Genomic DNA, 14253 nt, shown 5'->3' on the forward strand with positions numbered 1-14253 from the left:
TTGCCTCCTGTAAACTTTGTTTCTTGTATGTATGCTTCGTGTCTTATGTGTTTGCTTTGCGTATTGCATGTTTGTTGCATTTCTTGTGTCTTGTGTGTTTTCTTCATGTGTGTTTCAGCATTTTTACTTAATGTTTGTTTCATGTAGGCTGCAATTTCCCTTTGTACTTCGCCTATATTTGTACTTCTTGTTTCATGTTGTCTATCATCACGAATGATATAGTGGATCGATAAGTGACCTGACCTTGACTGTTTATAGTTTACAGCTGGTATGTGTGTAAGCTAATACCCCTGCTAAAGTGGGGCCTAAATGTAAGGTTGTAAATGTCATGCCTCATAATTTCATGCTATGGTCAGCACCCATTTTAGTATATGCGATTGGTCATGAGACAATGTACATGTCTGAAACCTTGATTAGCAAACATGATCAAATCCTACAGTGCACAGCCTTTTTAACAGCCAGATAAGGCAGGTCACTAGCACCCCAGTGCTAGTGTCCTCGCAATATAGCCCCAATTTTCAAAAATTTAGATGTCGGCTTCGCACCCTCAATAATGTTGACCTTTTTTGAATAATCATCTTTAAAAAGGTTTTAGTTGCATATAGAAGCAACTTCCTTTCTCATTTACAATCCCCTTCTAAGAATATTTCTCACTCAAGCTCTGGAATTCAAGATCAATCAAGCTAAGAAGTCGGAGGCTATTATCAAGCATACAACAATTTTCTATCAAGTATCATCTTCTGTAATTGGTTTATTGTTCATTGTTATTATCATGTTGCACTAGCATCTTGTGGGACTTTACGAGAGCAAATCACCATCACGTTACATAAAATTCAACAAAGGGTTTCGTGCTTACGGTAATCATTGTCATACATATTATAGTTTTGCCTCTACTCATACCAAGCATACAATTGTTATCAGCATCATTGCTGTTGTGGAGGTGAGAACACCAACACAAAGTTTGACTAAGGCAAGCCCCTATACAACACAACCTTTTAACCTCTGTCATGCCATGTTTCCAAATCTTTGCTGATCCTGATCTGAATCACATCTAAATTTTCAGCTTGCAAGCACTAGCAAGTAGCACATGAGTCCTACCCAATCAAATCTTGATTCTAGCATCAAGTTGTCTATATATCTCCTTTTCAAATCATGTCCTTTTGTTTGGAATTGTCTGCATAATGTTAAACTTGTTCAATTTAGCCTTCTTTAACCTAGTTCATTGCACACACTCTCAAGTTCCAAGGTATTTTTTAGTGGCTAATATTCGCAAATTGGCTAATTTTAGAATGTGTAGGCAAGTTATTTGGCTAATAATTTAAGATTTGATACAACCTAAATCGCCATAGTTTTATAAAATTTAGTTCTAGAATATTTAAAATCGCTCAATAATTTATTTTGTTGAATAATTTAAACTCAAATATTCGCCACAATATTTGTTACATGATTAGATTTGAGTCACCTAAATATAATATATTATTGGAGAAATTAAATTGAACTGACCAATAATTATCATAATTATTAATTACTTTAGGGATATATCACCAATATTTAGTTTTCACTATTGATTTAAAGTATATGTAACGATCCTCATAATATTCCACAAGGTAAAAAAATGTTCGATTTTGATTTGTAATATTCCATGATGATTAATGAGCTTCCTATTATTATTGAGATTCGACAATATTTTACACAAAAAAATTATAATTTGAAAATAATCGCCAATATTAATCATATTTAGAATAAAAAATTGAGAGATTCGCCAATAGAAATAATTTTGTTTTTTCACAATAATGAAAGATTCACCAATTTTTAATATCTTTTTTTGGAGGCCGCTTTCTTAAAGTTTACCCTACACTCAACCAATCCTCGACCACTAACAACTAAAAGAGAAGGTGAATCTAGGACACCTTGGCTCTTCCTTGTGACAATAGCCAAGCTCATTCATTTCTCTTGAATGTTGTATGGGATAACGATTTACCTCGGTTAATGTAAATGTTATTATAGGGTTGCTTTTCCTATATTACACAAGCTAATCTTGAGGCAAAGGCAGTTGTTGTAGTGGGAAGCAAAGAAAGTACAAGCAAGTTCCTTTGATATTGATGTCACTCACAAACATGCAAATAGCATGGCTAAATCAACATCAAGAACTTATCTTTGACTCCATGAAAATTAATCATGGAGCTATGAATGTTGGGCCAAGCGATGCAAATTTCTCAACTGTAATTATTATTATGCCCCACGGAGTTTTTGTGACTAGGACATTTTAGGGGACGGGGATGTGTTTCCGGCACGGGGATAGGTTAAAGCCAAAATTTAGGGGACGGCGATTAAAAACATAGAGGATTTTTTTATATAGAGAGACAAAATTCAAGTATGCAAATCATAACATTGATAAATCATTCACCATAGACATTTTAGAAGATCAATACATGGAAAATTATCAAATGACAAATACTAAATACCTCCATTATAACATAACATATTCATACGTAGTAAAATCAAAATGCCTAAAGTCTCCAAGTATTATGCATGAAATCAGAATGGAATAAAGAAAAGTGCTACTAAAATAGTAAGTAGTAAATAGAAATACTAAATGCAATCTTTCCTCACTGCTGCTACTGCTGTTGCTCTATGTTGTTTTTCCTCTCTTAGCAAGTACATCATATCTTAAAATGGGTAGAAGAGTTAGTGTTTTAATGGACAAATATGGTTTGTACATTTTTACTATGTCTTTAAGACAACTACAGACCCACACAAAAAGCAAAATTTAGTGTTTTTCCTTTACCCGACTAGCTGGAAAAAAGGGGACGGCTAGAAGTTTCGCAGACGGCTAGGGGACGACAAAGTCATCCCTGGTACTACTAGCCATCCCCAAGTTTCCTGTCCAAATTTTTTTGCCATTTTGAGGATGTTTCCGAATTTAACAGAAAGGGGACAGCTTTGGGGATGGCAAAAATCTGTCCCCATTTCGTCCCCAAGACAGGTACGAGCCTAAAAGCATAGGGCACGCATCCCTGTCGAACATTGTAATTATACTTTTGATGTTTGTTTTTTATGCCATGGACTTTATGAACCATTACTTTTGTATTCCTAAGAGTACTTTTTATATATTAAGAATGTTGTTTCCTTAATTGATTTGTACTTGTGTATGTGATCAACATAGTTTCAATTTGATAAGTTCATTAATATATTACCTATTCTTACTAAAAAAAAACCTAGGCTTGGGTGTGATCCACTTCCAATTTGGATATTGGTGCACTATGATAGGGGATACAACCAGGTGTTGTTTTGTTGCCTCCTTGAGTTCATTTGAAACAAACATAGGTAAACCCACTTCAAATTCAATAGAGTTAGAAAAAAATTTAAAACTACAACTTAGTCATTTCTCTACATTTTTTTTCTAATTGACCACTCATCATCCCATTCGTCTCACCCAACAAATCTACCTTACACAATTCATAGCTACTACTGGTCATTTTAATCCATGTAATCGATCTAGTTTTCATTCTTAGCTAAAATGCCGAAAGGAAGGAAAGGCCAATGTGAGTGGTCTATCTTTCTTTCAAGCATTCTTTAAGATGAGTATTTTAATGGATTAAAGATTAGATACCGATGCACCTGGCATGCTATAGATCCGAAGGCAAATGCTAGGGGAGGTCGAAGCAGGCACAAAAGCCCTACGGATGCCTCCTAGAACCATTATTTCTACATAGAAAACACAAAAAAATACAAATATAGGATTCGCTTCTGATATTGTTGCTTCCCATGAACACCCCAATGTTGCAGCAGACTGTGATGTCGCTTCTTAATGATCAACAGGTTAATCGGATCTCCATCCGCGCTTGGATTTGTTGCCTTTGTGCCTACCTATAGCTACGGAATTGGAAAAGATGGCGATAAATCTACCAGCCATGTCAAAACTAAGCGAGAGGATTTCACATATTCTACTATTTATTTCGAGAGCACTTATGCAATATAACCTTCCCATTTTTATTCCCCATTTTATAAAGTATATGTTTTTTGGAAGAGAAATGGTTACATCATTCAATAGCACCAAGGTTTTTAATTTTATCATTTAGTTTCATATTTATCTTTTATTAGGCAAGAGCATACAACACAATGGTAACTTGTGAGCCTCTCATCTGGGAGGTCTTGGGTTTAAGTCTACTTGAACTTACCACATAATGATAATAAATCTCACCAAATAACAATAGTAATTAATCTAGGCTTCGGCCTCTTGCCTATCAAAAAGAAGAAAAAAATTGTTAATTGAATCTTATATTTAATATTGGTATAAATTATTATTTTTTGTATCTTGTTATTTATATATATTTTTATATATTTTATGTATATTATATTATACATTTTATTAATGTTGCAATATATTTCAAATGTATGATAATTCATTCAATATAATATTTACACAATTGTAATATACTAGAATATTAAATATAGTTTTGTATATATTTTTTGCATTTAAATCGGCAACTTATGGTCAAAGTAATACAAAGTCCCTTGTTACAAATAAATTATGCGGTGGGTAGACCACCGCATAATTTATTTGTAACAAGGGACTTTGTATTACTTTGACCATAAGTTGCCGATTTTGTGTCTTAATTGTTTTGCTTCATTATGAACGACATTTTTCCTTTCTCCATCAGTTCATGATCTCAACAGCACTTCTTGTCAATGTTGGTTCATTATGATGTATGGTTTGACACTTGCAACAATTCAATTGTATTATCGTGCTTCTCCTATCTGTTGGTTACTTAAGAATTACTTTGCAAGAAAGTATTACCTCTGCTTATTACAGGTGCATGCAAAAAGATATGTTTTGTGTGAGAAGCTTATCATAGTAACAATGAAGTTTATCGTGGTAAAAGTGAAGTTGGTCATCTATTTTCTAAGACTTGTTTAATGTGTGTTGATTCTATCCTCCTTGTGATATATGGAGACTATCGTATTTGTCTGAATTTGCAAGATACACTTATATTTATTTGATACTATATAGCAGAGTTAACTTTAAATCAACAAATGATCAACTGATTATATGAACTTCTAAGTATATTGTATGCAGTATAATCTCTGATAATTGTTTATTTTTTGTTTGACAATAAGTTGATGTCAATCACGAGGAACATTTTGTGTCTTTGAATTCAATATAAAGGCACTACTTTTGGTGGGTTGCATTGTTTCTCTCGGTGAGGAGGGTTTTTTCCAGGGTAACTTATTGTGTTATCCGTTGTTTTATAATTATATATTCAAATTGTTTCATTTATATATACGTTTGGTTTATAAATTTAAGTGTTGTGATCATAAACTCTTCAGAACATTCAGCTACTCTTGAGACCCACCCTAGATGTGTAGAATGTTAATGACCAAGAATAGACAAAATCCGTCTAAAACAGATAGAGAAGGTTATCCCCTTCTTCAAAATGCTCTGCAACAAGAGACAAAAGTCTAATACTGACTCTGCCACTGAGATAAATCTGCCACTAACCCTCCAAGAATTTGTAAAACTTCTGGCCAAAAATCATTAGAAAAAGCTTAATCTGATGTCGGATAACAAAGTTGTCCCTCCTTATAGGCAAAGATGCACACCGAAAACAACTTCCATGATTTTGACGAAAATCAGCAAACCCTCCAAGTTTCTGCAAAAGAGCACTATGCCCAAGAGCAAACTACAAAGAAAACACATTTTTTAAGGTAAATATTGCCAAACCCAAGATATTACAAATCATTGTTTTTTTTTGGGAAAAAAGGTAAAAATTCACAAAGGAATCCCATGCAACTTTGTGAATTACAAAATCCAAAAACGATTTATGAGTATAAAATCAAAAGACCAAACAGATTAGATAGATGGTACAAAATTCAAGACATGGATTAGTGTACAAAACACTATTTTTTAGGAAAAAATGGTAAAACCTTTCCAGAAATCAAAGAGGCCTGCCTCCCTGACAAGACCAAGCCCTTAATTTTTTTGGAAAAAATTATAATCCCAAAATAAATTTATCGTCAAGGGGCAAATTTATCAAAACCCACTAAAAAAATTTTAAGGGAAAAAATTATGAAAATGCAGTAGAAATTTTTTTAAGGGAAAAAGTTATGCAAATCCACCAAAAAAACTTTGAAGGAAAAAAAAACAAAAACCCATCAAAAAGTTTACAAAGGGAAAAATTATGAAAACCCATCAAAAAAACCTTCACGTGACAAAACAGAAGATTTCACATAGTAAACAACATATGCAAAGAATATGCAAGTACATGCAATTTTCGAAGATCAAAGAGTTTTGCTCAAACCAAGAAATCGCACGATCAAAACCCTCGACCTAGCTTGCGATTTTCAGCAAAAGTCTTCAAAGATGAACCGAAAAAATTCATAAAATACCACCGACGAATTTTGTTTCAAAAAATCAAAAAAAAAATTCTAGAAAAAAAATCCAAATGAATGGAGGCTTGAATTTTTCCATTAAAAATTTGCCCAATTTTATGAAATCCCATTGACCCACTCTGATACCCATGTTATGGTAAATCGATATTGTATTAAGCAAAGGAAATGAAAGCTCCTTATATAAATTTACAAAGATGTTCCTTTTATGAAACAATCATAAACTAAAGACAAAAATATAAACTACCTAATAAACAAAGGCTAACTAAGATTACCATTAAAGAAATATTCTAATAATTGTTATATAATAAAAATTTGGAGCTACAATAACTTCTATGTGAAATTATAATTTATTTATTTATTTTAAGTTTAAACTATTAAAGTATTTTTTAACCTATTTAGGAAAGGCTTTTAATGGTTTAAAATGTAAATATAAACATTTTGTAAGTAAATAGGAAATTCGGATTGAATGAAGGTAATGCATGCATATGTGTATCTGCATGATGTTTATTACTTTTTATAAGAACAAGCCCAAAATCAACCCAACACCAATTTTCTAAGCCAAATACACAAACTCAACCACTAAGCCCAAAAGGAGATCAAAAAACGTAGGTTTATGATGTCTTTAACATTGACTTGATGAAGTAAGCATACTAAAAGCTTTAAATCTTTTTTAAAAAATGTATTTCATTTTCTTTTAACAAATTGTCATGTCTAAGACAACAATCTAACAGTCGAACATGTGCCAAAACTGAGTCTCTTGTAACTATACTATTATGATATTGTGGATAATTTGATCAATGTCCTTGTAACCCATAAGGGATATAGTTGTGAGAAAAGGAAATGGCTACCTCTTCCATATTTTCTTCTCATGTTGATTACACATTTCTTGCTTTCTTTCTTTCCATTACAAGCTACTTTATATGTCAACCATTTTAGAATGTACAGAAATTAAAAGCATTGCATTTGTACATAACAGAAATTAAGACTTGTATATGATTCTCATATTAAGTAAAAAAAAACTTATTGCTCAGTAGTAGTGTTTGCATTATAGACGTGTGTCACATGTTGGTGGTGGCAATAGGAAGGGTGTAAATACATATATATGCATGAAGGTAAGCAGTCTAATATTGCATAAAGCTGTAGAAAGGATAGAATTGCACCCCTAGGTTGTTATTCCAAAGCATAGGACTTGGAAAAAGAACACATGGAAAAGACAAATCTGTAGTTATCAATCATCCAGTAATATGTCTAGGCCAATTATTAATCATGATGAACCATTCTACACTCTGTTAATGCATACACAAATAAAATTTGTGCCCAACAAATAAAATAGAATTCACAATATAAAACCCTGTCATGGTGAATTGATCAGATTAATCAAGAGTTCCTAATACAAAAAGAAATAGAATCAATACACTGACTTACAAATCTGCCAAAGGCACCATGCCAAAACCAAGATAATCATCAACTTCAAAGGCACGTGATTCAACAAGTGTTTTGGCTGCGAAGTATTGTTCAACAGAAAACCAATCTCTTGGAAATTCAGACGGAAATGAAGCAGTAAGGGGGGCAATCGACTCCTCCCAATCTTCTCTAAGAAATTGCACATCTTCCTTCACTGCCTGCTCAATAATTTCAAAAAAATCATAGCGCATCAAAAATCTCAAATGTGAAGTATCTTAAATAGGATATAAGAGTTAGAAGTACCAGTTCTAAGAGTGAAAAGTATTTAAATTTCAAATGTTTCAAAGATGAGACTAATTTCATCACATGCAAGTTAGTATGAAGTGTTAAATTAAACAATCTTTCATCTGCAATATTAATATAAAAAAACACTCTACAACTTTTGCCATAATTGGAAATATGTGAATTGTGATATCCTGAATCCAACTAAAATAGTTTGATTTTTTATAAGCAAGGGTTTTTGCCATACATTTGGTACTAGCTATTATGTAATTTCAAATGTTTTGATAAATGAAAAATCTTGTGATTCACATTTCTAAATGCAAATTGTAATATCCAATAATAGAATGTTCAACTAAAATAAGTACCATTAAATCTATGTTGTCAATTATAATGATATGTTGTCGTTCAATACTTTATTAAGTGCTAATTGTGTTGTTGGTCACTAGTATGGCAGAGCGGTAAATAGTTATGGTTGTGATGGTTCATCGTCACACCCCCTCAGGGGTTACATGTACACTCTCTCGGATGAAAGAGATCATCATTGGTATCATTGTCAGCATGTCACTACGTGTGGAAATTATAATCAGATGAAGATTTTGATAGATATTAATGGAAGAAATGGTATTTCTCTAATATTACATTGGACTTGTTTGTATCTGTTATAATTCTTCTATCAGTAGTATGCATTAATTCACTTTAATTGTCGCTAGTAAATATTTGGTGTTGTTGCCTCTACGACCTCGGGGAAGTGAAAGTGTGGATGGCGAATGGAAAGCAATGGGGTAGACGATAGAATATAGTGAAGGTAGCTGCCAAGAGCAAGAAGAGGAAAACCCACAACTATTTGAAGGCGAATGGGCATTAGAATCAGACTTTGTTGTGTTGCTACAACCATCAAACTCGCATTAGGAGGGAAGCCACATGAGAGGAAGTATTGGAGAGTATTGTGTGGAGCACCCTCGGAGTCATTCAGACAGTAGATCGGTTGATGTGCCATTTCCCTAGATTACTAGCACAAACATTCCTTGCCCTTCAGCACTGTCGAAAGGAGGTCAAACGGGAGAATTGAAGGCAACAAATCCTACAAGACTACCATCACCGAAGGGAGCAAGAAGGGATGAAACCCATTGAAAAGGAAACCCCTAAACTCCCGAAGGAAAACACAAATAAAGGAGAACACAGAGTGATACGATTATGTCTGTGTGTTGACATGCATTGTACACAAATAAAGAATTAATAAAGTGTTCTTGATTATATCATGGGATTTATTTTTTATATCGAGAAAGCACTATCACTACAACAAAAAGTAGAAAGAAGGTGGAGGTTGAGGAGACATGGAAGAGGTGGTCAGTGAAAGCAAGGTCGTTGGTGGCAAACACTAAGAGGAGTATGGTAAGGAGAACCATTGTGAAGAGCTTGACGGTGAGGAACAACGTGGGATGAACAAAGAGAAAGATTTCAAGGAAACAAGAAGTTGGCTTGGGAACTTAACTCTGCCCCATGAAGGAAAGCGACAAAAACTCGAAAGGAGGGAGAAGAGGTCGAGCGAAGAGGTGTAAGGGATACTAGTGCAGCTACAAGTATCGAAGGGACACAGGGGCATGGGAATCAAAGCAATCTATTAGGCTCGAATATTTCCAGTTTGGGGATACCAACACAAACCAAAATAGTTATAATGGCACAAAAGCAAAGGTTACCCAAGTTTACAGGGGACAAGAAAGAGGATCTTGTACGACACTGTAAAACATGCGAAACAATCTAGATGGCGAACAGAGTAACAGACCACAATGAGTGGACAAAATAGTTTCTAGCAACATTGCACAGAGTGGCTGTCAACTGATACTTTGACATCACTCAACAAAAATCTCTACATGGGCAACCATTAACACTGAATTCCAAACTCAGTTTCCATTGCTCAGAGATGATAACAAGATCGATTCTGAGATTCACAATACTAAACAAGCGAAGGATGAAACCGTCTAAGGGTATGACCAACGACTAAAGGAATTGGTTAGGAAGATGGAGAGTCCGCTAGCGAATGGGCTCAAAAATCGTTGGTTTATTAGAGGATTAAAACCCTCCCTCGGGAGAAAGACGAAGATTGTACCACCACCATCGTATGTTGGCAGATACAACAGAGAAATGGACTTAGAGAGTGAAAGTAAAACGGCGAAGAAAAAGAAAAATAAATTGTTTGACAACAACGACAATTCTTCGAGCGAGAGTAGTAACAGAGAATTGAATAAGAAAATCCAAGCCATACAAAAGGACATGCTATGGATGATGAGAGAGTTCAAAACAATGAAGGGTGGCATGAAATGAAACAAGGATGGCAACCTATGGTGTACGAAATGCAAGGAAGGCCACACCTTGGGTACATGCCCAAAGAAATTGTTGTGACATTCGCCAGATAATGGTTTGGCAGCTATCAGAAAAACCAATGGGGAGAAAAAAGTAACAACACCAATGGTGGTCGAAGTCACATTCAATATGATGCTAAAGGATAATTGATGATACAAAATACATTTTGATGATACAAAATACAGCCTAGGCCTACCTTGCAACATTCAACATTTTTGCCATATGAATTGTTAATTGAGCCATACGGGATAAGGAAGTTGTGCTCCAAAGTGTCATAAGTTATTGATTAAGTTGTATGGAATCAAAACCTACTTGTCCATTTTTGCTTGAAGACTATACATTACCAATTCCACATGCTATACAAGCTACTCTAGTCATACAGGATAGCATGTTAATCTGCCCTATAGAGTACAATGTCAATATCGAGTTTCTATTCCAGCATGTGGGATATGTTAATCATAATCACATCATCCATCAATTTTGCCATACGAGGTACAAAAGATGATTCTAAGATTGTTGTACAATCAACACATTTGCATCAAGAAGTCCACACTAGTGAACAATTATGGAAGTGATGTCAAAGAAACTTGACAATATCTTAGTAGCAATGTGGTAGTATCTTGAAAAGAGTGTAGTATGATCAGGTTTTTGTGTGTGGTTACAACATCATATGTTCATACTCGTATGGCTTACACAACTTCTACATTATAATTTTGACATAAAAGCTCTAAGCTTTGGTTTCTTCCAAGTCACGAAAATGTCATGCGCTATTGAGTTTTATGTGGTTTTGAAGGTCTCAAGTTGACTTATGCATCCTTCCCATCAAAGCAAGCAATGAGTCTCTCTGTGAAGTCTGCATATTATATGATTTGATCTTGCCCAAGCATGACAATCCCATGGAGCTACCATTTGTTGGCTTTTTCTTTCCAAGTGTAGTGCCACGAATACCTCAATGTTCCATAGAAATTTGGTTTCACCTTTAGTTGTATACGCAGAATGACATTAGAAAAAGAATGGGTACAAAAGGTGAACACATACTTTGGTCTCAACCCGATGCTTGAGGATGAAGGAATCGAGTTTGTAGCCCTATACTTGGAATGAATTACACACAAATTGTAGCACCATGGGATGGTCACACTTAGACATGATTAAATCGCATCATATGTTGACTTCATAGAGAGACATGTTGATCACTTTGGTGGGAAGGATCTAGATCTCAATTGTTACAGCCCAATTTTTGACCTAGCTTGAAATATAGTTGTTGAGGTTCGTATGAAGTCAGTTGGCAGTTTAATTTGATATAATCTGGCAAAATGGTAAGATAGTTGGTCGTTATGATTTCAAGTGAAGATGACATGTTAGTTGATCATTAATCGCGAATTCATGGAATTAAGATGAAAGATTAATTGTTATGATTATTTATGATTAAATAATTTAATAATTTAATTACAAAGAAATTCCTTGCAGGGAGCATGTCAAAGGGGTGGAAGCATTGTCAAAAAAGAATTAGACAGGGCATTCTATCATTGGGCAAACGGGTAGAGGACCTAGCGATTTGAATCAAGATACACTTGTGGAACCGCATGAGCCAACTCTAAGGTTACCCTGGCAACCTGACTAGACTCCGCCCCCCTAGTGACTCTATGCGGCACTAGTATCCTTTCGTATTGACAAGGCATACTAACAAAGCAAGATCGCAACCAAGCATCCTCTCTACTCCCATCCTAGTTTGTACTAGCACTTAAGGCATGGGCAAGAAAGAACAATGACTCTTGTTAATACATTTTACTCTCATTTAATGTAATGTTATCGCTTATTAAAATAACCTACAATGAGTTACCCAAACAACCTCTTTAGGGCTTCGACCTCTATTGCAAGCCACTTTCCAACATGACATACAGATAACCTACCCTAAGCTCAATAAAAGAAAAAGGTCTCATACGACAGTAAACCAAACATCAATTCTTAAACAAGCAACTAGAAAGTACTGAAATATCACTGGTCAAAATTCACAGATTTCACCAATATGATCATCCTAACAGGATTGATCCAAAATCAAGTACACATAAACCAAATCCATGACATCACCTAAAAACAATAACTCATAATCACCTCAATCCTATACAAGCAACTAGGAAGCAATCTAAAGATAACTAATCGAAGACTCAAAGGTTATATCAGAAAACTCACACCATTCACCTCAGTTTCACACAAGAACACTGGAAAGCAATAATCACCAACAGATCAAATTCATCATAGAAACACGCGACACATCACCAAGGTTGAGTATAAAAGATCGTAACCAAAACAAACTATTGTGACAATTTTGGTCACGTGAAGGTTTGAATGTCAGAAATGCTTAGCTGCTCAATCTAAGCAATCAAGTTCGCAGCCCAAAGCGAACAGTACAAAGCACACTAAGTAGATGGAATCTACCTTTTATACCTTCATGGCTAAAAGACCTACGGTAAATGTGAAGTCGTTTGCCTAGTACATTGATTCAGGTGCCTCTCATCATTTCACCCACTCCAAAGACCAGTTCACTGACAACCAGTCTTATTCAAATTCTGTTATTTTTGGTGGCGGAGAAGAGTACAACGTTGTCAGCAAAGGCAACATTCAAATTCAGTCTACTAGGAGGAATCTCATTTTCCTCAATGTGTACAATGTTCCAGGGATGGAACTAAATCTACTCTCAGTCAGTCAGTTGCTGCTACATTCTCCGCAATTGGATGTCACCTTCAATTCACATTAGTGTACGATCATAATAGGGCGACTTAGTCTATTGTTGCAGTGGATCTTGATTCTCGAGACGTAGCTATGGCTACTCGGTGGTCTTCTATTAGCACACTTCGGCATCAGCGGTATGGGCACTTAAATGTGCATTATCTCTCTCAGCTTGCTCGAGAAGAACTTGTCCTTGATTTGCCAGAGTTTCAAACTCGGTAGCTTGGAGTTTGTAATGCATGTCACGCTAAGAAGCAACATCGCACACCTTTCACCAGTGATGATTCATGGCAAGCTTCTCAGATACTTCAGCATGTTCATGTCGATATTTGCGGCCTTATGACCACTCCTTATATTCTTGGGTCCAACTATTTTCTATTGTTTGTTGATGATTTCATTAGAAAAATGTGGGTTGAATTTCTTAAATAGAAATCAAATGTGTTTCCTGTATTTCAAAAGTTTAAACCTTTAGTTGAAAAAAAGTCTGGAAAATCTATTATTACTTTTAGGTTAGACAATGTGGGGAATTTTTTCCTAATGAATTCTCTAGCTTCTTGGATACTCATGGCATCAAACGCCAGTTAACCACACCCCACACACCATAAAAGAACATTGTAGTTGAACGTTGGAACAAAACAATCAACGAGATGCCTCGATCCATGCTCGAACACAAACATGTTCCGAAGAAGTTTTAGGCAAAAGCAGTTAACATTGTAGTTTATCTTTTGAACCGGTCACCTACAGTGGCGGTCAAAGGTAAGATTCTGGCAGAGGCCTGGTCAAGTCGCAAACCTAAAATCAGTCACCTGAAAGATTTTGGCTCCCTTGCTTTTGTTTGGATCCCTAATGCTTGCTAGAGACTATAGTCTTCACAAAGCCTATTGCTTGATCGACACTAAGACATCTTGTCTCCTATACAATCATGATATAGTCTTCGATGAGCAACTAGGACTATTTATGCATATTTCTCTTATTCCTAATCTAGCAGACCAGCTTATGAAGGCTCGTGATTTGGGAGTTAGGCTTCCATTAGGTCCACCTAATCAGAGGGCTCCAATAGCTCCTATGGCTCTAGTTATACTAGCG

The 14253-nt window shown here is 35.2% G+C and overlaps 1 protein-coding gene across 2 annotated transcripts in view; it reads right to left on the reverse strand.

Annotated features, from left to right (window-relative positions):
- Positions 1–14253, reverse strand: part of LOC149568799 (SET domain-containing protein) — a 97721-nt gene that overhangs the window by 66534 nt on the left and 16934 nt on the right. For both annotated transcript variants that reach the window (XM_089821685.1, XM_089821686.1), the window contains exon 2: positions 7819–8015. In XM_089821685.1, the coding sequence (XP_089677811.1) occupies positions 7819–8015 (197 nt within the window). The remainder of the gene's footprint in view (positions 1–7818; positions 8016–14253) is intronic.

The sequence above is a fragment of the Cupressus sempervirens genome, chromosome 3 (genome assembly GCF_028749045.1).
Source record: "Cupressus sempervirens isolate cs-2001-9-10 chromosome 3, ASM2874904v1, whole genome shotgun sequence".
Classification (NCBI taxonomy): Eukaryota; Viridiplantae; Streptophyta; class Pinopsida; order Cupressales; family Cupressaceae; genus Cupressus; species Cupressus sempervirens.